The sequence below is a fragment of the Centropristis striata genome, chromosome 18 (genome assembly GCF_030273125.1).
Source record: "Centropristis striata isolate RG_2023a ecotype Rhode Island chromosome 18, C.striata_1.0, whole genome shotgun sequence".
NCBI classification, from domain to species: domain Eukaryota; kingdom Metazoa; phylum Chordata; class Actinopteri; order Perciformes; family Serranidae; genus Centropristis; species Centropristis striata.
This window is the reverse complement of record NC_081534.1, coordinates 23,151,893-23,177,015: the sequence shown is the minus strand read 5'-3', so window position 1 is coordinate 23,177,015 and position 25,123 is coordinate 23,151,893. Positions and strand designations below refer to the sequence as shown.

The 25,123-nt window shown below is 39.3% G+C and overlaps 2 protein-coding genes across 2 annotated transcripts in view; one reads left to right on the top strand and one right to left on the bottom strand.

The window, feature by feature from the left end:
* The first annotated feature begins 5,320 nt into the window (after positions 1 to 5,320).
* LOC131990714 (synaptotagmin-14-like) lies at positions 5,321 to 16,048 on the top strand. The gene is made up of 7 exons (XM_059355829.1): positions 5,321 to 7,198; positions 7,424 to 7,612; positions 7,899 to 8,034; positions 9,071 to 9,324; positions 10,645 to 11,082; positions 13,854 to 14,034; positions 15,732 to 16,048. Exons 1-7 carry the CDS (start codon positions 6,800 to 6,802, stop codon positions 16,046 to 16,048), a joined length of 1,914 nt encoding a protein of 637 aa, XP_059211812.1. The 5' UTR covers positions 5,321 to 6,799.
* A 3,844-nt stretch (positions 16,049 to 19,892) lies between these two features.
* Positions 19,893 to 25,123, bottom strand: part of extl3 (exostosin-like glycosyltransferase 3) — a 38,155-nt gene continuing 32,924 nt past the window's right edge. The window contains exon 6 of the mRNA XM_059356287.1: positions 19,893 to 23,458. Coding sequence (XP_059212270.1) covers positions 23,249 to 23,458 — 210 coding nt within the window. The 3' untranslated portion in view covers positions 19,893 to 23,248. The remainder of the gene's footprint in view (positions 23,459 to 25,123) is intronic.

Here is a 25,123-nt window from a genome sequence, read left to right as displayed (position 1 = left end):
GTCATGCACTGGTCAATTTGGAGATTTTGGGCTATTTCGCTTCCATAACTCGTCTTTTCTCAGATTAGTGGCAAGAAAATATCCAAAAAACACATTTAGGGGTTTATTTCACAACACTTTGTCCATTTGCCTCTGTAGATTTCTGAGAAATTCACCAGAAGTAGGCATTAGATAACACCTTTATTAAACATAAAATAACAGAAAACTTGTAATACAAAACTTTCTTAATGTGAGTAATCAATCAGGAAAATTTAATGTTGCTATCGATTAGTTAAATATCCAATAAGACCTCCTATGAGGCCCATGTCTGTGATGCATTATAAACATGCACAGTTACAAGCAATCATATACATACATATTTATAATGCTTTATAACATTAATTATAACACATTATAAAGCATTTTGCATGATTTATAAGGTATCATAATACTTCATAATTACACATTGGTTTTGCAAAGATCATAGGGTTCATTGTTAGAATATCTTATATTTTTACAATGCATAATTATCAATGTTATAATGCACTTTATAGCAACTTTAGGCAAATCTTAACCCTATAACACATCATAAATATGTTTATAATGCATAATTGTCTTGTGTATGTATATATATAACAATGTGTGTATTGCATTATAATGCATTGATGATTCTGAAGGTTTTTGCAGAGGTGTTTGTTCCTATATCATTAATAATCTGATTTATGGAACATTTTATTCATAAAAACATGGGGGAAATTATTTTTTGAAACAAGAATTTTGTACCTGGCTTTCTGGAAATGTATGCAAATTAGCACAGATTTAATAAGATAATACCTAATTTTCATATTTAAACAGAAATCAAAGAAAATGTGTAAGTGATCAACTGGGGAAGTTTTGTGGTATTTTCTAGTTAATTTACACTATTTCTAATAATATAGAGAAATATTAGGCGTAATAGATAAAAAACAATAACTGATAGCATGGTGAGCAGTTTAAAAGGCCGGCTTGCTACCTGCCGCTCCACTTTCCAGTGTACATTGACAGAAGCATCTGGTTACCTCAGGGGGTCTAAATTATTCAACTGTCGTTGACATTTACAGAGCAGGGCCGTGTATGAAGTGTCATCACAGGCCGGGGCACGGGGCCATAAAGCTGTTCATTTCGACAGGCGGCGGTGGCGGCGGCGGTGCCCGATGGCTGCAGAGGTCATTCTGGCACAATCAACACAACTGTCTGCAGTGAGAGTTGATACGTAAGCCTGGCAAGTGCTGGCACGCACTAAGTGTTAGGGATTTATTACATGTCGGATTACTTCAGAGGAGGACAACTTTGTTTTTCCGTCTCCTTAGATAATTTACTATCTATAGCAGCACAAGTACTGATAGAGCTTTTTGGAGAACAGCTGGCATTAAAGAGGATATTCATTTAGAGAAGGTAAGCCTCAGCCGCCACATCTCCCACCTCTCTTATCTCTCTCTCTCTCCGACTTCTCTTGCCATTCTTGGGAATTTAGCATTCATCACTTTGGCAGTCTGCAGCAGCACTAGTTGTCAGGCTGCAGTGGTCTCTGCCTGTTGCCATGGTGAAACAAGTCTGTCCATAAGTTCAGTCTGTAGTGAGGAGGTTTTGAGAAGCTGCGCCTCTGTTTTTCTCGCCTCCTCTCTCGTTAGTGCTCTCAGGGCGATACCAGTTTTCACATCAATGACCAATTTAATCTGTGACAGGTGAAGGTTGTCTCTGAAACCAGCACTTGCTACAAAACACATGCTACAATGTGACGCACTGACCTGAAATGCACCATTTTATGTCTGTTCTTTTGGATTATATTTTTTTATCAATTGATAAATTAACAATATCAACAAAATGTCAGGAAAAGGTTTTAAAAAATGCACCTTACAAGTTTCTAAACTCCAGTTCATGCCTTTAAATAGCTTTCAATAGCAGCCTAAAACCCATAATTATCAATTATTAACCATAGCCAAGGGCTTGGGCTTCTGGCTACAGTGAGCAGAAGACAAAAGCTAAATTTTCTCTCCATCTCTAATATTTTATGGCTAATTAGCTGCAGATGTGAGCCATGAGCGTACATGCCTTTGGCTATGATGGAGAAGGATGCAGAAGGATAAACTATTAGAGATAAGGAGAGAAAATGTCGCTTATAGTTTAGCATTCTGCTAACCGTAGTCGTGAGCTCATGTCTGCTTCTTGTGAAACTCAACTCCAAATGAGTCATAGCAGGACAGATGTTATGAGAGTAAAAACTTTTAGTATGAGGACTGTTGTTAGCTAAGAATGCTGTCGTTTAAACTTTCCTAAATCAAAAAAAAAAAGAAAGAAACATGAACAGGCGAGTCCTTAAAGTGTCTTTTAGTCAAACCGAAGGCTGAACAGGCTGAACTCCCATGAACTGAAAACACACTGTAAAAGGGTCAAAGTTCACGGCTATATAAAAGTTTTAGCATGTCCCAAAACATAGCACGTCAAATGCATTATGCCAAAAGTATGTGCAATTTCCTGAGGGAACCTTCCCGAGGGATTAATAAAGTTCCTATCCATCTATAAATGGGAGACAGTCAGGATATGCTACTGCATTCGGTTGCATTTTGCAGTGTGCAAGCCAGCATGCTTTTCTATCTATTCTGACCCATAATCCTCTGCACAGCATCTACACTACCTGACCACTTCATTAGGTACATCTTCAACTGCTCAGTAACGCAAATATCTAATCAGCCAATCACATGGCAGCAACTCAATGCATTTGAAGTTCAAACGGAGCATTAAAATGAGGAAGAAAGGTGATTTAAGTGACTTTGAACGTGCCATGGCTGTTGGTGCCAGATGGGCTGGTCGAAGTATTTCAGAAACTGCTGATCTACTGGGATTATCACACACAACCATCTCTAGGGTTTACAGAGAATGGTCTGAAAAAGAGAACTGAGTGACAGTTCTCAGAGGTCAGAGGAGAATGGCCAGACTGGTTTGAGATGACAGAAAGGCAAAAAACACTTGTTACAACTAAGGTATGCAGAAGATATGGAAGTAAATCTCTGAATGCACAACACGTCCAACCTTGAAGCAGATAGGCTACAGCAGCATGAGTGTATAAATAAACCAAAAGGCCAAGGCGCCGTGGTATGATGAAGTAGTATATCCCAGTTGTATCCATACTGCATGCAACAGTACAGAGTTTGTCAGGGCAGCTGCAGTACATACGAAAAGTAAAAAGAAAAAGGTTGCAGCTATCCAGTCACCTGGACCATCTTCACTCAGTTGATTTGTTGTTTCAGGTGTGCTCTACAGCCACACCTGCCCTGTAATGAATCACTTTGACAACCCCTGCACAGTGTAATCCATTCCTTTGAATTTTGTGATTTTGTTTAAAAAATAAATAAATAAATACATAAATAAATAAATAAAAGACACCCGCTCAGAACTGTTTAAAGCAGAGTATTGCTCTCCAGCACACTCACCGCCTCAACATGTGGGGGAACCCAAAGCCTACAGTTGCTAAGCTACGTTTGGACAATGACTGCACAGACAGAGGAAGGGTTAAAACAGTCAATCTAAACACTTGTGCGAAGCCTTTAAGATTCTCTAAAACACTCAGGGATCCATTGTTGAATACATCCGTATAACTGTCGGATCAAAAACTGTATGATGTGGCTTCAAAATTAAAATCCATCATATCACAGAGGCTCGCTCGCTCGCACTGTGCTTTATTTTACCAGCTGCCCTTCCCGCCGAGGCATTTGCTCTTTAGAAATACCGTTCATGCTTCATTGTTCATGAACTTCATCTTTTTTCTTCAGCTATTACACTGCGGTCTATCTGCGCTGTGGCGTATTAAATGCAGGCCCTGTGCGGTTCGGCTGGTTTACCGAGTCTACGTTTGAGTTGGATACAGCCCCTTTGAGGCTCTCATAAAAATAGCACATCAGCAGCAGCAGCGCAGAGCTGCATGGTTACATGAAGTATGGTTGGCCTACATACACTGCTGTAGATTGTATCTGGTATGCCTTTGAAGTGGAACAGCAGACGGTTGTTTAAAAGCACAAAGGCTAATGCTTTCCTGACAAGGCAACATTTGAGATTTCCAAAATAAGATGCAAAATGTGATCATCAAAGAGTTATTTGTGGAATCAAAGTTGGGTTGTTTACAGCCGTAAAAGCATTTTGTTCAAAGTCACATTTTATAGCTTGCAGCCATCTGTGTTTGTTTTTATTTATAGCCTTTTTTTTTCTTCTTAAAAATAAAATACTTTGTTCACACCTCCATGATCAGTTTGTCTAATTTTTGGTTTTGCTTTTTGTGTGTCTTCCCTTTTTCCTCCCCCGTCTCTCTTCTCCCCTCCCTCTTTATTTCTGTTCTTCTCCTCCTCAGTCTCTCCTGAGCTTCTGGGTGTCCTGTCTTCCATTGCAGCCTTCATGGCGTTGATGGCTCTGTTTTTTCTTTACCTCAGCAACAAGCTGTCAGTGGAGAGTCCTGACGATCTGTCACATCTCAGTGGCTATAACAACAACCAGCCAGGTACTCGACACACACACACACACACACACACACACACACACACACATATAATAAATCTAGGTCTATACCACAGTGGCTGCTTCTATGCAAACATTAGGATGAGTAATGCCTTTGTTTTGATTTTATATTAAATTGTTGTCTCTGACACATGTCCCACACGGAACCCGATATAATTTTGCAGCACATATTCAGGGCTCACAGGCTGAAATAGATCAGTGTTGCAATTAGGCTGATATTAATTTGCATATTCAGTGCAGAACATGCTCATCCTCTGACTGAATGGGGTGCTCGAATGCAGCTTTTGAACTGGGACAGCATTGCTCCAAAAACAAAAAGTATCTCACAACATGAGCTCAGTTTACCCTGTTGTTTCTCAGCTACCACAATGAACATTATGTAAAATCAACACATACACTGGACGCATTTACACTCAAACAGAATTGAACTCTTTTCCCTAATATTTGTACACACAATGGGCTGGCTGGCATTTTAGAAAAGTTTGAATACCAGTTCACCTAAAGTGATATTAATACCAATAGAACGCTGTGAATGGAAACAGAACTACTCGTAAAACAACTTGGTCATGTTGAGGAAAAGATTATACTTTAGGTTGAAATAAGTATCTTTGTTACTTAATTAAATATATATATATATCCTGTATTTAATCAGGTAAAAGTCTTGTTGAGATTAAAAAATCTCTTTTCCAAGAGAGACCTGGCCAAGAAAGCAGCATAAAAAGAGACAAGTTACAATTAATTTAAACACAGTTATCATAAACAATTAAATACGAATACAGCCATCACAACAACACTGAAGGAGCCCCAGTAGCCGACTTATAAGGAGCAGTCACACTGACCAAGGGGAATGATTTCTTTATCCTTTAGAATCGATTTAAATTCCCAGATTGTGATCAATTCTGACAATTTCAATTCCTTTTGCAAATTGTTCCATGATAAAGGGGCAGCGTAACTAAAAGCTTTCTTACCTAATTCAGTTCTCACTATTGGCACCAGCATCTGTACAATGACTTGCGAGCGTAGACCGTGTTTAGTTTTGTTTCGACACATGTATGCACACAGGTAAGAGGGAAGCAGCCCAAGAATACATTTATGGATAAAAACTAACCAATGAGACTGTCTGCCAACATACAAAGATGGCATTTCAGCCGTGGCATACAGAGTACAATGATGTGTGCGATTTTCAAGCCAGTAATGAAACGCAGAGCACAATGATAAACACAGTCCAACTTCTTAAGGCTCTGATTAGTAGCATTTTTGAAAAGCAGATCACCGTAATCCAGTAAAGGCAAAAAAGTTGCAGAAATCAAATGTTTGTGAACAACAAGATTTGTTTCTAAAAAAAAAATCCTAATTTTAGTTTCAGTTTCGTCACAAGGCTTTCAATATGGGGTTTGAATGAGAGCTTCTGATCAATACTGATCCCTAAATATTTATAAGCCGTGACCCTTTCAATTTCATCACCTTGTACTGTAATTATCTTTGGCAAATTGGATGTCAAGTCTTTGCCATTTGAAAAGTTCATGAATTTTGATTTCTCCGCATTCAATACCAACCTGAGTTGAGCTAGACGAGATTGAACCACATGAAAAGCAGATTGCAGGTATTGAAGGGTCTGAACTCTTACATAACTTAATGTAATTAAGTTAAACAAGTTTCATAAGTTAACTTAAGTCATTGTTGACTTATGGAAAATATCCCACCTTTTTTTGACTCATGTTATATACCCAGACTTTCTCCCTGCATGGTCTTCGATCAGAAAAAAGTTTGTGGTACATCAAAAACAAATGCAATCCAGGTGAAAATACATAATTGAGAATTTGATTGTGTTGTATGGGGCCGTTATTTTAAGGAGGCAACAATGTATTTAATGTTACAATCGAAGGGTTGTTGCTGTTCAGTAAAAGAGAATAAAATCAAGTAAAAGTTAAGTTGAGCCTGAATTTGTGACATAACTGAGGCTACAGTTATGAGATTTTTTTGTGTTTTGAAAGCACCGAGATCCCAGCTCATAAATAAAACCTTAATTGTGATTGTTTTCTAAAATCCTATTATAACATTTGAGACGTCAGAGTATAAATTATTGAATAAAACACTGTGAGAGAGCTCTTGTTGTATTATAATCTTTCCAATCCCCATATTGCTTTGTATTCACGTGTTGATGTCAGCACACTGTGATGCAGACACCACACCCTGCTAACGACCACATGTCCATGTCAGTGCCTCTGATGAGCTAATCTCACGGTCAGCGTGGTGCAAGACCCCCGGCTGAGAGATGGCCTTCTTCAAGAGCTTCCAGCAGAACCTCCCATCTGTCAACATTTCCTCCCTCCTGGACACGGTCACCAGTCGCGTGGACGACTTGGCCAACGCCGTCAGCGACGTCACGTACGCCGTCAGCGACCAGCTGACCGAGCAGGTCACCACTATCAGGAACAAGGTGGACGAGGACAACGGCAGCGGGTCGGAGTGCGGTCAGACTTCCACAGCGCAGGAAGGAGGCAGCAGCAGCACGGCCTCAAAGACAAACCAGTCCAATGACACGAAAGAGGCCGAGCAAGTGCAGAACCAGCTGGAGTGGGAATGGAGGGACGGGTGCTGGCGAGTTAAAAAGACAGAAGCAGAGATAGAGGAGGAGGAGAAGAGGAAGAAAGAGGAGAAGGAGCTGCAGGAGCAGAAAGAGAAGAGGAGGAAAGAGAGGAGGGAAAAGCAGCTGGAGAAAGAAGCCAGGGAGAGGAAGCTCAAAGAGGAATCCCAAGAGGGAGAGAAAGAAGAGGAGGATGCAGAGGGAGGACAAGAAAGGAAGGAGAGTGACAGCAGGGATCAGGAAGGAGGTGGCGACTGTGACGAACCTCCTCCATCACCTGTTCCCGAAACTGAAAGCCGCTCATCGAAACAGAAAAAGCAAAAAGAAGAAGAAGAGGGAGGTGAAGAGGAAGAGGTGGCGGGCAGCCTTGAGAGAGAGGGAGACGATGAGGAAGAAGCCGATCTTTCCAGAACTTCCTCAACGGTGAAGAAGAAAAAGTCGGACAAGAAGAAGAAGAAAGGAGCAAAAGAGGGCTCGAAGAAATCAGAAGACGCCTCTGACGTGGAGAAAAAGAAGGAGAAAGGGAAGAAGAGCAAGAAGAAAAAGAAAGGAAAGAAAGGTTAGATGGTGTGCTGCTTCTGTTTCACTGTCTGGGTCTCTTCTTCTTCTCTTGTTCTTAGAACTCCGTATTGGATTCATAGGCCTGAAATTCACCTCTTCCACAGTGCTTTGTGTTCCAGTTTCTGCATCTTGTCTCCTGCATTTATTTAAACCCTGCACATATTGTGTTGTGTGAGATAAATGTAATGTTTTGAACTGGAGCCTTTGTGCGTGTTTGTGTCCAGAGGGAGTTGTATCAGACAGCGAGGAGGACAAAGGCCCTGAGGCGGCTGCCCAGAAGAACACGACTTCTGCGTGGAGCAACAAACGCAAACAGTCCACCGAGCAGGGAGGGTACAGCAGCGAAGCCTCCAGCGAACGGGGTGAGAGCAGGCACAGTTATACATAACTTTATTCACTAGGGGAGAGTTACAAATACACATACACTGGAACAGAAAGGTTACATCATACAAGACGTTCGCTTCAATAAAATATAAAGTCTTTCAACCTGGAGGCCGGTGTCCTGTTGCTGGAAGTTACAGTATGTCCAGAAGTTGTTTTAAAGCCTACAAATAGATTATAGTTTCATAGTTTCCATGTGCATCCTAAATTGATATAACATGAGCTCAACATTGTGTGATTTATATTGAAAATGTGACAAATATGAATTAAATATGAAGCTACCGTCAGCTTATAAGATTATAAAAGCTGGGAAAAAAAAGAGACAATAGCACGCCTCCAGAAGGTTACAAGCAACTTTAAAGCTCACACATTAGTACTTTTATTAAAAGTATAAAAATTTGTGGTATTAAAGAGGGTTATGATCTGCACAGTCTATTGGTCAGGCAGTGGAGGAAGGCAGATTTTAAGTGGTATTGACCTTCTTTCTAACTTTCTGCAAGAAAGCAAATATGCATTATTCAAATTATGCATTTATTATTATCTAGACATTTTCCATGGTTTTCTTGATAATGATTTTGGTTATTATCAAGAAAACCATGGAAAAAGGCCAGATATCAGCTCTTAAATTAAGCTCTTGAGCTATTTCTGTTATTATATTTGTCCAAACAAATGTACCTTTAGTTGTACCAGGCATTAAATGAACAAGAAAGCAAGGAGAAAACAAGGGTGGTCTAATAATTTTTTACATGATTGTACCTAAGCAAGTAAAATATTCAAACAGAAATGGCATCTCTGGAAACAAGAGTTTAAAATATTATTCTGAGTTTGAACTCTTGGCTGTTTCAGAAACAAAATGAAGGACTCCTCTGTGGGTCCGGCACAGTTTAAGAGGTTAACTTGCCTCTGTGGTCGACTGTATGTTGCATACATAATGATTATTTCTGCAGAGTGTCCAGTAACACTCCCCTCGTCTCACATTACTCCCTCTGTGTCCCGCTGTCACTGTCCTGAAAGCAGCCAACAGCATCCAGAGAATAAAGAAAGACTCCTCCCTCAGCGAGCCGCAGCCTCCTCCGTACCAGGACGAGGGCTCAATGGCGCGCGTGTCCTCACGTGCCCGCTCGGAGCGAGGGGTCAGGAGGGGGTCGTCCCCGCAGCGCTGCGACAGCCCCTGCAGCGAGGCCAGCGTGGACCAGGACACCGAGAGCTACCTCAACAAGGGCTGTGAGGAGGACATCCCCAGTGACAGCACGGCGGTGCTGGGGCCCGAGGTCAGACATCTGGGTGTCCCCCTTCACCACATTTACACCTCTTTTTATAGCTTTTTATCTACTTCATAGCTGCCCTGTAGTCCTGCATAAACACAGGATTAAAACCCCTCCGCATTACCAATTAATGAGACATTTACATTAAGACCACTACTGTAATTACATCACCTCAGTTAGAGTGTCAGTTACGGTTCAGGTCATCTTAAACAACTACAAGCACCGGCCACCCCGTCTCATGTCAAGACAAAAACGTATTTACCAGCATTGTTACAGTTTGCAGAATATCTTGATATGAAACTCGACCCACATCCCAGAAATATAACTCCTAAAGTTCATTAGAGTCTGGGAATTATTTACAAAACAAAGGTGAAAATACGATTCTTATTGGACGCTAAAAATACCTTTTTTGGATCATAAACGACTCTGTAAATTAATAATTTATTGTTTTATGGAATAACTTTAGGAGTCATCAGCAGCTTTACATTTTTTTGGTTCCCTCTTTCTATTGCTGAAAACAACTGGTTCTTGTCACAACACATGCTGAACTCATATTTTTGCAGCAGGAATAATCTTTGAATTTGTGGGGATGTTATATTAGTTTTTTTTTTTTTTTTTTGTAAATCGATTATGAATCCAATTATGTTAGCTGTATATTGTTATCTGTATCATCCATTTTTAAAAAATGAATCTATTAAAATGAATAAAACTTAAATGAGAAATAAAGTGGGTGAAATTGATTTTCATCCTAATTTTTAGAGGAAAAACAATAAAAACCCTTCAACCTTTAAACATAAAATCGGTGCCAGAGAGCTTTTAATATTACATTTTTTTTCTTTCTTAGCTCATATGACCAAAGACTGCTGGGATAAGTAACTGAATACTATTTAAGAATGATATTATTATTTAAATAGATTGATTGGTTTTTTAAACATTTACACATTATACATTTGACACTATGGAAAGATCTGAATCTGTAATGGATAACAAATATTTTAAAGAATATGAATAAATAAATAAAGCAAAAATCAAACAAACTTGCATACTAAAAATATATATATATATATATATATATATATATATATATATATATATATATATATATTTTATACAAACTCTACAGTAATTATACAAAGCTATGTTTATTAGTTACAAATAATATGTCTTGTAGTGTAGCCACTATTATAGTAATCCAGGAATGGCTGCAATACTAATGCATATATAAATAAATGTATATGTAAATATAACCTAACCCTGAGTTTTCCATTGCATAGGGTAGAGCTCTCTCCTTCTCTGTACCTCTGATTCTCTCTGTCCTCCCCTCAGGATGGCTGCGGTCCTCAGCTCCCCACAGCCTACGAACCAGAGCCCCTCGCCAAATACGGCACGCTGGACGTCGCCTTCGAGTACGACTCCGGCGAGCAGTGGTTGGCCGTCACGGTCACGGCGGCGACGGACATCCCCGCCCTGAAACAGACGGGCAACATCGCGTGGCAGGTCCACCTGGTCCTGCTGCCCACTAAGAAGCAGCGGGCCAAGACGGGCGTGCAGAAAGGACCCTGTCCCGTCTTCACGGAAACATTCAAGTTCTCCAGGGTGGAACAGGACGCGCTGGGGGACTACGCCGTTCGCTTCCGGCTGTACAGCATCAGGCGGATGAAAAAGGAGAAGGTCCTGGGAGAGAAGGTGTTCTACCTGACTAAGCTCAACCTGCAGGGCAAGATCGCTCTACCCGTCACCCTGGAGCCGGGCTCCGAACTCACAGTGAGAACACTTTGTGATTTTATATCCTGCACTGAGCGTAGATCATCCCAAACACTGAGACAGTAGTTTGACAAATATATATGAACTGCTTCATTCAGTTGTAAATTAGTCTTAAACACTTCAGTTTTTGCTCTATAAAACTGTGAAAAATACCCACCATGAACTCCAGGAGCCCAAGGAGACGTCTTCAGACCCAGATGCAGACAGGTGGAGGCAGCAGGATTAATTATAAAGTTATAGTGAAAGGCTTACAGGCAGAGAGTCTAAATGACAGGTAAATAACAGCTATGATGATGTGACAGAGGAAGTGGACTTTATATGTGTTGAGTGGCTGATGAGGGGATGAGATCCAATCCAATCCAATCCACTTTATTTATATAGCACAATTTTAGCAAACACAAGGTTTCCAAAGTGCTGCACAAACAATAGATAGATAACACAATACAAAGAGATGTAGTAAACAATAGAACAATAAGAAAAAAATAAATTAAAAATGGGATAAAAATAAATAAAATAAAATGTAAAATGTACTGCCCGCACAAAATAAAATATGCATGTACAAATAAAAACAAAAAATGATGCAGGTGAGCAGGTGGGCGGGACAGTCAGTCAGTGATTAGAGTCGTGGGAGCAGGTGTGAAGATGGGTGTGGCCGTCAGGTGATGGAGAAAGGAGGGAAAGTCTGAGGGCATCTGGTGGAAAGGTGGGAAATGGCAGAGGTTGATTTTGGTTTGAAATACAGTCATGGTAAAGAGTTATTAGACCACCCTTGTTTTCTTCAGTTTCTTGTACATTGTAATGCCTGGTACAACTAAAGGTACATTTGTTTGGATAAATATAATGATAACAACAAAAGTATCTCATAAGAGTTTAATTTAAGAGCTGATATCTCGCCATTTTCCATGGTTTTCTTGATAATGATTTTGGTTATTGTCTGTCGAAACCAAATACACGGTGGCCCATAAAGTTGGAATAAAATAGTTTTTACCTCTTTCCATGAAATGATTGTGACAATGTGGATATTCTTGACAGATAAACTGCATAACTTCTCAAACCATTATTAATCAGTCTCTTCCAAACATATCACGATGAAAATGAAACCATGAAGCAAACTAAATTATTCCAACTTTATGGGCGACCGTGTAATATTAAGTTAACCATAATGTAAAACCGGGACATGCAGAGAATCCTCACATTCTGAGGAGCTTGGAGCCAACAAATGTTTGTCATTTTTATGGTTAATTATCAGTTAACAGCTGCCGGTTAATTTTTGACTAATTGTTCTGGTAAAAATCAGACTGATGTTAAAGAAGGTTCAGTTTTTGTGTTAAAAGAAGGATTTTTAACTGCATCATTTAATAAGGACTTCACACAAAGTGTCAAAAGTATTGATCAGTAGATGAAGGACTGAATTATGGACGATGAAATCACTCAATATCCCCAGAATCTCCCACTTCTTACTTCATATATTTACATCGATAACAAGTCAGGTTCAGTGAGTCAGACTGTGCAGCTCATCAAATTTAAAGAACCTAAGAAGTCTCTGTGAGGCCGTACTTTAGTGGTGCCTCTAAGCAAGCCTCTAAATTAGATATTTAGTAATGTCAGCATGCTAACATACTAATTTGTATCAAGTTAACATTTGTTAATTTGAAGAAAACGCTGAGCCAAATTGCTGCTGAAGAAAAGCACAGAATAGGACAACTGAGGCCTCTGCCAAGCAGCTGATGTTTTCAGCTTGGTTTGTTTTTCTGTCTGTCAGCAGAATTACTAAAAGAACTATTGACCCAAGTTCCATGAGGTATTCGGTCATAAATCATAGTATTGGACCTAACTAGACAAACAAGTGCGAGATATAGAGTCAGAAGATCAAAATTGTACAAAGAGAACATGAAATTCTGCACAATATTTTCCGAGCAATCCATCTCAATTTCTGTCTGAACAAAAAAGTGGCAGCCCGACCAAACTCACACTGCTCACACTGAAAAGTTCTTGACCTGATTTTCCTTTAGATGTAGAACTTAAAGCAACGTCAGTCCTGATCGTAACTGCAAAGTATTGATCAACTTTCAGAATTTTAACCCTTTAAATGCTTTATATGTTTATATAATGCCACTGTTGTGTTTTATGAAAGAAACAACCCCCCCTATATTCTGTATACTAAATGCTATAGGGGATTTCTTTCAGTCTGGAACATGTCAATGATGTCAACATTGATTTTGATGCATCAAACACTGCAGTGCACCATAAAACAGCAGCAATAATTCCCATGGAAACCAGGAAAATAGCATGAATTTGCCCCATAGACCAAATCTGGTGGAAAGTAATAATAATAATGATGATGATGATGATGACGATGATGATGATAATAATAATAATAATAATAATACAATTAGATAATAAAAAACAGGGCTCTGGATTGAAAGCCTGATTGAACAGATTGCATGATTTTATGCCATAAAAGCTGTGGGAAAATAGTTTTTTTAATGAGTTTTCTCTGAGTCTATGAGTCTGTATTTTGGCTAAACGGGTCATTATAGAATTATTGTAGGAGCAGGTTGTATCTCCAAAATAGAAAAATAAAGAAAAACCTCACAAACTTACCAAAATGTATGCTATATGCAGTAGTAGTATGTAGCAAGTTATTCACCTGATTTTCCTATAGATGTAGAACTATCTTGGAATGCCTTCTTTTATGATTATGACTCGAAAACGTAAGAGGTAAAAATCCCACTAAATCTCTCTTTTCTTCGCGTGTTTCATGTTCGCAGGGCTGCGGCTCGGTGGTGAGCGTGTCTCGCAGTGCGGGAGCTCTGTCCTATCGCTCCACCGAAGACACTTCTCTGCCTGAGATCCTCCTGGGTCTCATCTACAACTCTGCCACGGGACAGTTATCGGCCGAGGTCATCCAGGGAAGCCACTTCAAAACCACAGCGTCCGATAAACCCGTCAGTACGTACAAAAAGCTCCCACTTTTATTCTTTTCTGTTTTTGGGTTGTGGTGCTGATGTTAATTCTGCATTGTGTGTTAAAAACACCCAGCAGTTGTTTTGGCGAAACAGATGGGCGAGACTCCCAGCAGCATGTAACCAAAACAAATTGTGCTCCATTACATTTAAATGTTTCCCGGCATCAGCACCAACTTTTTAATAACCAAAGTAATTAAAGCCATAACGCTGAGCCAAATTGCTGCTGATTAGAGTTCCCATGAAAGCTGACCTTCTGGTGTGTTTCACAATCTTTTCCTCTCTTTCTTCTTTCCACCTCTGTGTGCTGTGGTGTGTGTGTGTGTGCCACAGACGGTCTGTTCTGTTGTATAAAACACTTCGTAGGGGGGCAGCTTTATATCATGAGAGGTAAGTCAGCAGTGAGTCAGCTACATGTGATCAGTGTTGGGTATATTACTTTATTAAACATACAACAAGGTTTTAGCCAAAAACGCCACATATTTAGTTAACTGTATCAAGGTTTAAGTGTGTAAGTAAACAATAAAACGCTCTGCATGTTATCCTCAAAAATATTTGGCTGTTTTATCCAAATCGCAGAGCAATCATACCTCTTGTATCTAGTTTTAGTTTTATTTGTCCTGTTTGTCAGTGTGTTTTTATGTTTTTAAGCTGTTATCACCGCACATTAAACAGAAAAAAACGGACAGATAAAACCCAAACTATTTTCACGACCAGATACTAATAGTGGTAATTATTATACTTATTATAAGAAAAAAATATTTTTGTGAGCTGACCTTTTAAAAACCCATTTTAATGTTTAGTACTGATTTTATTGAGTTCTAGTTAACTTTTATATTTCCTGGAAGGTTTAAAATTTTCTTTGATGAAAAGGTTAAAAACATTAAAAAGGTTGCTCTGACGTCCTTAAAAACTACTTTTAAAATGCTATATTTTCCACTTTCACTGAGTAAAATCTTCATAGCAACATCAGTCCTGATCATAACTGCAAAGTATTCATTCATTTTTTCAGAATTTTAACCCTTTAAATGCCAGTTTATTTACATAATGCCACTGTTGTGTTTTATGAAAGAAACAACCCCCCAAAAATCGAATTAATTTCTGTATACATAATGCCATAGGGTATTTTTTTCAGTCTGGAACATGTCAATGATGTCAACATTGATTTTGATGCATCAAACACTGCAGTGCTCCATAAAACAGCAGCAATAATTCCCATGGAAACCAGGAAAATAGCATGAATTTTTCCCATAAACAAAATCTGGTGGAAAATAATAATAATACAATTAACTAATAATAAAACAGGGCTCTGGATTGAAGCCCTGATTGAATAGATCGCATGATTTTAATACCGTGGGAAAGTAGTTTTTTTAATGGGTTTTTAACAAGGAGATTTTTGTCCTTAAGAGGTCTGAGTGTCTGTATTTTGGCTAAACAGGTTATTATAGATTTATTATAGGAGCTGAGGTTGCATCTTCGAAATGAAAAAATAAAAAAAAACCTGACAAACTTACCAAAATGTATGCTATATGCAGTAGCATGGACAAAATAATTAAAAAAAGGCCAGAAATGTCCCTGGTGAGACAGAAGGGTTAAAACCTCTTCTGCAGTTTGCTGCAGTACTGATGTCCCACCACTTGATGGCACTCTCTCACCGCTCTCCCGCTCCTTTCTCCTCCTCAGACACCTATGTAAAGCTGACCATGCTGGACTCCAAGGGGAAGGAGATGTCCAAGTGTAAGACGGCCGTGTGCCGGGGCCAGCCCAACCCCACCTACAAGGAGACCTTCCTGTTCCAGGTGGCGCTCTTCCAGCTGTCCGAGGTGTCTCTGGTGCTGTCGGTGTTCTGCCGCCGGAGCAGCATGAGGCCCAGGGAGAGGGTGGGCTGGGTCTCCCTGGGCCTCAACAGCACCGGCGAGGAGCAGCAGTCCCACTGGACGGAGATGAAGGAGGCGGAGGGACAGCAGGTCTGCCACTGGCACACGCTGACCGACACATAGAGGGGGGGCGGTTTATGAAGACTGGCATTAACAGCATTCACTGGACGCTCAAGGGGGGGGGGGGGCGTGTGATGTGTGTGTGTGCTGCATACAGGTGTGAGGGCGGGCACGGGTTCCCGGTCTTCACTGCCAGAGACTGCATGAATACCCTTTAATCTGCCACCTCTCTGGTGGAGGTGGAGGTGTGAGCTCCAGCGCCAGACGTTTTATTGACAGAAAGAAGGGAACAGAAGCAGCAGCAGACTGAAAATGAATGATTATAATTACTGAACTAACCAAGAATAAGGAGGACGTTTTTATTCCAGCCTACAGCAAGGACTTGCATGTACACTAACTGTTTACAGGACACTTCCAAACGTTTTCTCTCTCTCTCTCTCTCTCTGAATCTTGGACCAAAGGGCTCGGTCCGTGACTAGCAGACTCCTCCCCGTCTCCTCTGGGCTTCTCAGCTGCCACCAGCATACCAGACATTTCTCTATCCGTCATAGCCATTGACAAAAGAGAGGAAAAATGAAAAGACTGTTACAAAAAGGGCCTACAACATGCTGCAACTATGCTTACAAGCTATGCTTTGTACAGTTTGTTTACATGCAACATGGCATTATGCAAGATCCATTTATTGGTTTCCCCCACGTATGATTTTTGGTTATTAGTCCAATGGTTTACTAGATTTATGGGTGTCTCTTTGGGGTTTATGCCACACAAAGACAGCTCCTTTTTTTTTTTTAATGTGGTCTTGCATAACTCAGTACACTATGCATCTGACGCCACTTTAAACGGGAGGAGTGAAATTCTGTCTTGCGCCCGCCGAGTCTCTTACAGAATTGGACACAGCTCTGCATGCCACTGGTATCAAAGAGCAGCTTCCTCTCCTGTGTAATACGGATTGAGCCTGTTTCACCATTCAGCCTTCTGACAACTCAGCCATGTTCATTCATGTAGAAACACGGTGCTTCCCGCTGAGGAGGAATATGCAAAAGCCTGCGCAGTCCAATAAACCTGGCTGCCTTTCTGAGGCGGTGCAGATGACAGCAGGGTTGGCTGTAAAAGGGAAAATAAAATTACAGTAAAAGTAAGCAAAGAAAAGGTAAATCATATTTTCTGATTACATGTGAAATTGAAGATGGGTTATTTAATAAAGGCTCAAATAAATAAAGGAAAACATTGTCCAGAAGTGTGAGAAACCTGGTTCTGTTATCATCTGGAACAAATACTTCTATAATCTTTATAGGGTAAAAAATGTAACTAATAGATATCATCATGAAACTTCCCCAGTTCATTACTCACAGTTAGACAATTATTTATTGTATTGCACATTTTCTGAGATTTTATGTTTAAATATGCAAATCAGGCATTATCTTACTAAATATGTGCAAATCTGTGTACATTTCCATAATAGAAATCTGAATGCTGGATAAAGCCAGGTTAAAAAATTTTGTTTGTTGACATATCTTTTCATCTTTTTTATGCACTCAATTAATATAGCCAAAAAATGTTGCAATGTTTTAGGAATAAAATGTTTCTTTAAATCAGGCTTTTAATGAATAAACGCCTCTGTAAAAACCTATAGAATATAGATAGGAATGAAACTGTATGTAAGGGCGACAGAAGTTAAGATTTCTGAGAAAAAAGCCTTTAAAGATCTGTATTATATATTCCCATAAATTTTGCAGGAAACTACAGGTGATTAGTGTTAAAAAGTTGATTACTTAAAACATGTTTTCTAAAATGTTATGTGTAATTATGCAAGTGAGGCATTATCTAATGTTAACTAGGTGAATTTAGGAGAAATCTACAGACAGAAATATACAAAGTGCAGTGAAATAAACACCTAAATGTGTATTTTCGATGTTTTCTTTCCACTAGTGTGAAAGGAGACACGTTATGGAAGCAAAATCTCAAAGTCCAGTACATTAAAAACAATGTTTTCGCCCGTAGTGTCTCGCCTTGAGCCTCATCACTCAATTAATATAGCCAAAAAATACATTTTGGCAATGTTTTAGGAATAAGATGTTCTTTAAATCAGGCTTTTAATAAACAAACGCCTCTGTTAAATAGAATAAAGATACAGATGAAACAAGATTTGGTGTACGTAAGGGCTACTGAAGTTAAGATTTCTGAGAGAAAAAAGCCTTTAAAGATATGTGGCATATATCTTCATACATTTTGCAAGACACTACAGGTGATAAGGGTTAAAAAAATATCACCATGAGACTTCCCCAGTTGATTATCTAATGCTAACTTTTGGTGAATTTAGGAGAAATCTATGGACAGAAATAGACTAAATGCAGTCAAACAAACACCTAAATGTGTATTCTGGATGTTTTCTTTCCACTAGTCTGAAAGGAGACAAGTTATGGAAGCAAAAATCTCAAAGTCCAGTGCATTAAAAACAATGTTTTCGCCTGTACTGTCTCGCCTTGAGCCTCATGAAAAAAAGAAAAGCTGAGTCACACAAATCCCCCCCTCCCAAAGCTACACAGCCACACCCCGTGTTCAAGTGAAAAGCATGAAGCCCTCGCTCCTCTCCTCTCTCCGCTGGCTGAAGCTGATGGGGTGTGGGACGCATTTTTCTTTCACCTCGTCTCAGTGATGTCACACCGCGGCCCCTCCTCTGGGTCCGGGGCGCTGCGACCGCACCTCGCCCCGTCGCTTCTCCTGCAGGGGCCAAAAACTTCCACAAAGACAATTTTGGTATTCATCATAAAGATGAATACAAACCAGATGTCTCACATTCCTGCCAGATAAACAATTGGCTTTTGATTGCAGGAAAGGGAATAGCAGCCACTGGAGTGCGTTTATCACAAGTTTGGCTTACATTTTGTTCTCAGCACAAAATTGTGCATCAGCAGAGTTTACAACCACCGTTGGAATAGTTTGACATTTTGAAAAAATACACTTTTTTTTCTGAGTTTAAAAAGGATTCATATCAGTATTATGTCTGTTTGTTAATCAGTGTTGGAATGTATCTAAGAAAATTAACTCAAGTACAATTTTGAGGTATTTGAACTTCAGTTTTCTGCTACTTTATACTTAGAAGTACTGTACTTTTTACTCCACTACATTTATCTGACTACTTTATTTACTAGTTATTTCAAATGAATTATGCCTAAATATAATCAACAAATAAATGATGTCATACAGTCATGGAAAAAAATATGAGAGAACCCTTGTTTTCTTCAATTTCTTGTTCATTTTAATGCCTGGTACAACTAAAGGTACATTTGTTTGGTAAAATATAATGATAACAAAACTAGCTGATAAGAGTTTAATTTAAGAGCTGATATCTAGACATTTTCCATAGTTTTCTTGATTATGATTTTGGTTATCAAGAAAACCATGGAAAATGGCTAGATATCAGCTCTTAAATTAAACTCTTATGAGTTATTTTTGTTGTTATCATTATATTTGTCCGAACAAATGTAACTTTACTTGTACCAGGCATTAAAATGAAGAAATTAAAATTTTATGTCTAATATTTTTCCATGACTGTATAATTATGGGAAAATGTAAGACTTTAATTACCAGATGCAACATTAAAGTAATGTACACATTAATAATCAATAACATAATAAACATTATTCTGAAATGGGAAATTCTGCATAATAATTACCATTTACTTTTTATATACTTTGATGCTTTTGTTCTTTTAGTTAAGTAACATATTGAGTTACAGCTCTTTAACTCTCGACAATAAAAGCAAATCGTCCGATTTCCTACAAGGTCAAACATTTTTTCAATAAAGCTCCAATTTTCTTTTCTTATTCTAAGAGATTGTCAAAAATTAAAATATGCAGGAATGTGTTTCGAGGGGGCGGAAAAAAAAAAGTCCAAAAGTCAGATAATGTTTTAACAATGTTGAGAGTTTTTATTTCCATTAATCTGGCCTTCAATGGTATGTTTGACGCTGTCATCAGTCATCAGTCTGGCACAGCGCGAGCAGCGGTGCAGGTGGCTGGAGCCGCGCCCAAAGTGGTGGATCAGACCCAGGAGCAAATAGTTTCACTACTCCTAACACCTAGCAGAGTGACTGCGGCCTTACAGGGAAATTTATACTGCCCTGGGCCATGGAAAACCAGCTGTGCCACATATTCTGGAGGGAGGGAAACCAGACTTGCGAAAATACCAGCTGACCCTCGATGCCCCGGGACAGGCTTAGACAGCCAGGTAATTACGAGGCCTCCCCCCCCAGAGCTGCAATAAAAGTGTTCAGGTGTGACGGGCTGAGGAGACGAGGCTGGAGTTTCAAGTCTGGAGTGTAAATTTGCTTTTGTTTCAGCTGTTTACACAAATGCAATTACAAATCTGGCTCTTTATTTGTCCCTTTTAGCTGCCCGATAAAATATTTTTGCAGCTGGAGCAGGTGCAGATTCAGCTTGGGAGATTATTGACTGTGGCAGAAGCTCAGTTTATATGACATTCTGTTACAGGTCGAGCTTCTTAAGCACCAGGTCGTCTTGACGTCTATAAAACACGTTTGCTTGAGTGGTCTCAGGTCAGCTGAGTTCCCCCCCCTCAAGCATTCAGTGGCACGAGCGAGTTTTCCGTGGCTGTGAAATAAGCTCATTGATGGCTCAATCAGGTTGGGACCTCTTTGCGATAAGGAATAATAAACTACAATGTCTGGTAATTTTATTGAATGTGTCATTATCAGTTTAAAAAATCTTTTTTCTTAATAATATCTTCAATAAATATACAGGAACATATGGACTTATAAGAGGTTTTTGTGTCATAAAAGTCCTATCTTCTTTTAAAGGGATTTTTTTAGGTTGATCTTTTTGTTCAGATTACAGGAATTAAGCGTGGTCAAATAAAGGACTTTGGATTTATAATACATGATGGGAAGTCGAATGGATAAGACTCCGGAAAAAAACCAACTAAAGTTCCATGCAGAGTGGATATGGATGTACCAGACTGCATCCCTTTAGCAGCCATTCACACTGTGTGCACCCTGCAACTTAATGCTGTAAAGCAGCAGACATCGTACCTATTTGGCAAAGAAAACATTCATCAAGCAATGGTAAAAAAACAAAAACAAAAACAAAGTGAAACCAATATGGCGACACTGTAAAGTGACGTTTCTGTCTGATGTGAGAAAGTTCTATACAGGAGGGTGAGAAGAACATGGCGGGACATATCTAATACTCCTGTTGCAAAGCCAGAAGTGGTTATAAAATAAAAGGAATAGTTCAAAATGTTCGAGAACTTGCTTATTTGCTCTCTGGTGGAGAGTTAGATGAGAATTTCTGTGCATTATTATAAACTCTAATTTTCTTTCTATACAATATGCAAAATTTGTGTCACTTAAACTAAAAATTCTTTAACTTGGACTCAATTTGTGTATCACGATAGCTGATCAACGTTGAGATGTTACTGCCTAGCATAGCCCCGATCAATCAAAACTCCATTCAGAAAACAAGCATTTTAAAAGTTGTTTTCTCGTCGTTTTGCAGACAGACATGACAAAGCATAAATTAAGACTTTTTTTTCACATCGGCACAATGACGCAGATATTTCGGCATCCTTTTGACCAGTTTATTTTAATTAAGTTAGAGAAAATCTGTTTATTTTGGGTTCATATTGCTGTAGTGGCAGTCATCCAGACACGGTTTGTGGAGAAGGTTGTGATATTCACTGAGCTGTGTGCACCGTCAGATTATGTTATGAACCCAGACATGACAATGTTTGGTTTTCCAATATATTTGGTACTTTGACAGCAAGTACAAAGCTGGAAAAAGTGGCTAATTCAGACATTGTTGGTTTTTTACACAAACGCAAAAATTCACTCTGCGTTTGGTGTGAAACCAGCATCGAATTGTGGGGCCAGTTAGCTTAGCTTAGCACAAACACTAGAAACAGGGGAAACAGCTTTTAACACCTTGTTATTTGAATGTATAAATCAAACAAGATGTTTATAAGTGAACTTCAGAGGTGCTGATAGGCAGATTTTGGTACCTTTAGACGGAGCCATACTAGCCGTTTCTTCCTGTTTGTTGTCTTTATGCTAACCTAATTGGACAGATTTGAGAGCGGTATTATGCATCTCTCCACCGGAAAGCAAATAATTTTACTCCCTAAAATATCAAGCTATTCCCTTTAAACATGTTTAACCCTAATCCTAATCGTACACTTAATCTTCTGAATAATTACAATCTTAATTAATTAATTAGACATCCAAACCTATTTTTTGTTGATTTTGGCAGCTGTGTTTCTTGACTTTGTTGCACTTCAGTGAGGGACCGTTGATTGGTTAATATTATTACATTTAAACGTGACTACTTCAACCTCGGACCGACTTTACAAACATTAGTTAACACCCTAGAAGCATAAAAAACAGGCCGTTTGAGACGCTCGTCAGAGCGCCGATCCTGTAAGCATAACAAAATGACTAAATGGTGGCTGGTTTTCATGACAGATTTTGAGGCATTATGGTGACCGCTGAAGTGAATTCCTTCTTGAACACGTAACACTACTAAACATGACTGGGCCAACCTGTCTTCAGTTGAGGTCCTGTCTCTTTCTCAGACCAATCAGTCTGATCTCCCACAGGCAGAGGTTCTGGAAAATGTCCATTCAACATAGAGATTTACACATTTAGACATTATTTTTTTTTTAAAAAAGAAAGATTGTTCAATAAAATACTTCTGACCATCAGTGCTTCTCTCATGTACATGTACAAGAAGTACAGTTTGTAACTGTAAAATGGAAAAACAAACAAAAAGAAGTGGCCGTCGCCGCTGGCCCCGACGTCAGTCTGTCGGTGATTCAGTAACTGATAGCTCCATTGTCAGGTAGAGTTAATCGTGGGAGAGTTTCTGTACACCGTCCTCTTTCCTCAGCAGGCTGTTAAGAGGTCCAAATGACATCTGTAGTGGTTGATGATTGAGCATGATTGAGAAGAACACGAAAAAGGAGGAGTGACATCCACTGAAAAGGCTTATTTTGTTGGCAGTGGTCCCTTTCAGCTTCCACTCTTCAATTTTTCAGCAGAGTTTTGGATTAGAACCACCAAGCCAACAGCTTTTAAGGTTAACTCGTCTCTCTCTCTCTCTCTCGCCCCGGGCAACATCCTAACCCCAAACCTTCCTTTATCTGGCAGTCCATCCATCCATCCATCTTCATCACTGCTCGCAGTGGGAGCTGCTGTTCTTTTAAATACTTCCACTCCTTTCAGTCTATGCTCCCCCCCCACCACCGATGCTAAATGAATTTGAAGCACTTGGTCTTGTCGTGGGGCAAACGAGTCTTAAAGAGCACCGAGTCCACGCGGAACTGCGTGTAAAGCAGCGGCATGTAGCCGTACACCTTGACGAAGAAGTTGATGCACTTGTGGCGTTCGTGGAAATGCGAGTCGTCGTGTGAAAGGGCCTGGGGGCAGCCGGGGCAGCGGAAAGTCCAGCGAGACGTTACCTACGATGGACAGGGAGACAGTCAGACAGATAGATAATATGACAGGGATCTCTTCATGCATGTCCCTTGGAATAATTTGACATAATGCACTTTTTACACCTCTATAATCTTAACACAATAGCAATGTACTAGAACATGCACAACATCAGAGAATACTCATAAAGCAATGCAATAGACAGCAATTCATTTATCTGCAAATTGAGAGAAAAGGGCTAATTTAAAGCGTGTTTCATGCATTCATAGGCAAAATACAATGTGTATTATGATTATTTTAAATAACATGACATTTGTTAGATCAGAACGTGATCTATGAACCTATGAATCTTAGAAAAATGTACATATGTTTTGTTTAACTATATACCTTTTTAACAACATTTAATGTCATGATATTAAATGAATACTAATAAATGAAAGAATGTGAAAATCAGATTTTTTTTCATTATTTTGAGAATCACTGTGCAATCCCATCAAGCTTTGGACTGCATATGCATTAAAAGCGATCCTCTGCATTTAGAGTTTTGGGGGGTGGTGTTGGGAAATGATTAGACAGTGTTTGTCTGCAGCAATCGTTACCATGTCCAGCCAAGGAGCTTATAAACAATCGCTGTATCCAAAAACAGAGCATTCCACGAGGTGGATACATTAATTTGTGGGGTTATAGGTTACTTAAGAAAACCTTTTCATAATTTGCACATCCCCTGTGTCATATTTTCTCCTTGTGTAGAAGCTGACCTGAGTGTAGCTAAACATTAGCAGCTCTTTATTGGATTTGGGGAGGTTTTGACTCCAGCAACCCTCTGCAAACTCCACACAGAGATAAAGTTATGCTTGCAAAATACATCGGCTAGTCTTCATCTTTAAAAAAACGTTTTTCTTGTAATGTTAAGAGTGAATATTGTAATGTAATAAAGAAGAAGTGTAATAAGCCAGCTGGAGGTGGCGTTTTAAACCAACTCAGGGTGCTAACATTAGCATGATAAGCTCGTCAGCCACAGATGTTAAAATCTGGTGGTGACAGCTGTTATTTCAGCCTGTAAAATCAACAAGAAATGAGAAGCCTGCACTTGTTTACCGATGCCCAAAATAAAGGACACATTGCGTTAAAAACGTACTTTGAATTTGTTTTTATAAACTTTATATAAGCCACGCAAAAGGGGATAAAAATGGGACAGTTTCTGATTTTGTAAGCAGTCTGGGGACACGGCATGTTTACATCTTGTATTTTTATTCTGATGTTCATTAGTTTGCTCTGTGCCTGTTAAGTAAACCAATGAAGTATTGTCAGTTAAGGAAAAAAAAATGTAAAAAGAAAAGGAAAAATATTCCTACCGAGTTTGAATGTTGTCAATTCCTGATAGAACCGATAAACAATTTACTTATTTGCTGTTTTATTTGTCTCATTTTGGACTAAAAAGAGAAATAGAGTCCCTCACCATTAAGGACTCCACAGTCAAACTTGCCCCAAATTCATTATTCACAAGGCTTATTCCTAGCAGCGAATTGCTGTCATGCAACACACTCCATCAAAGCCGTCCTTAATTCCCCTCTGAAACACCCCTGAATATTAACACCCCACTAAATCAAAAAGAACTTAAACTGAGGGCTGCAATAACATTTCTGCTCCAGCAGCTTCCATGCCTTGATTGCTATAATTATTTGTCTGGC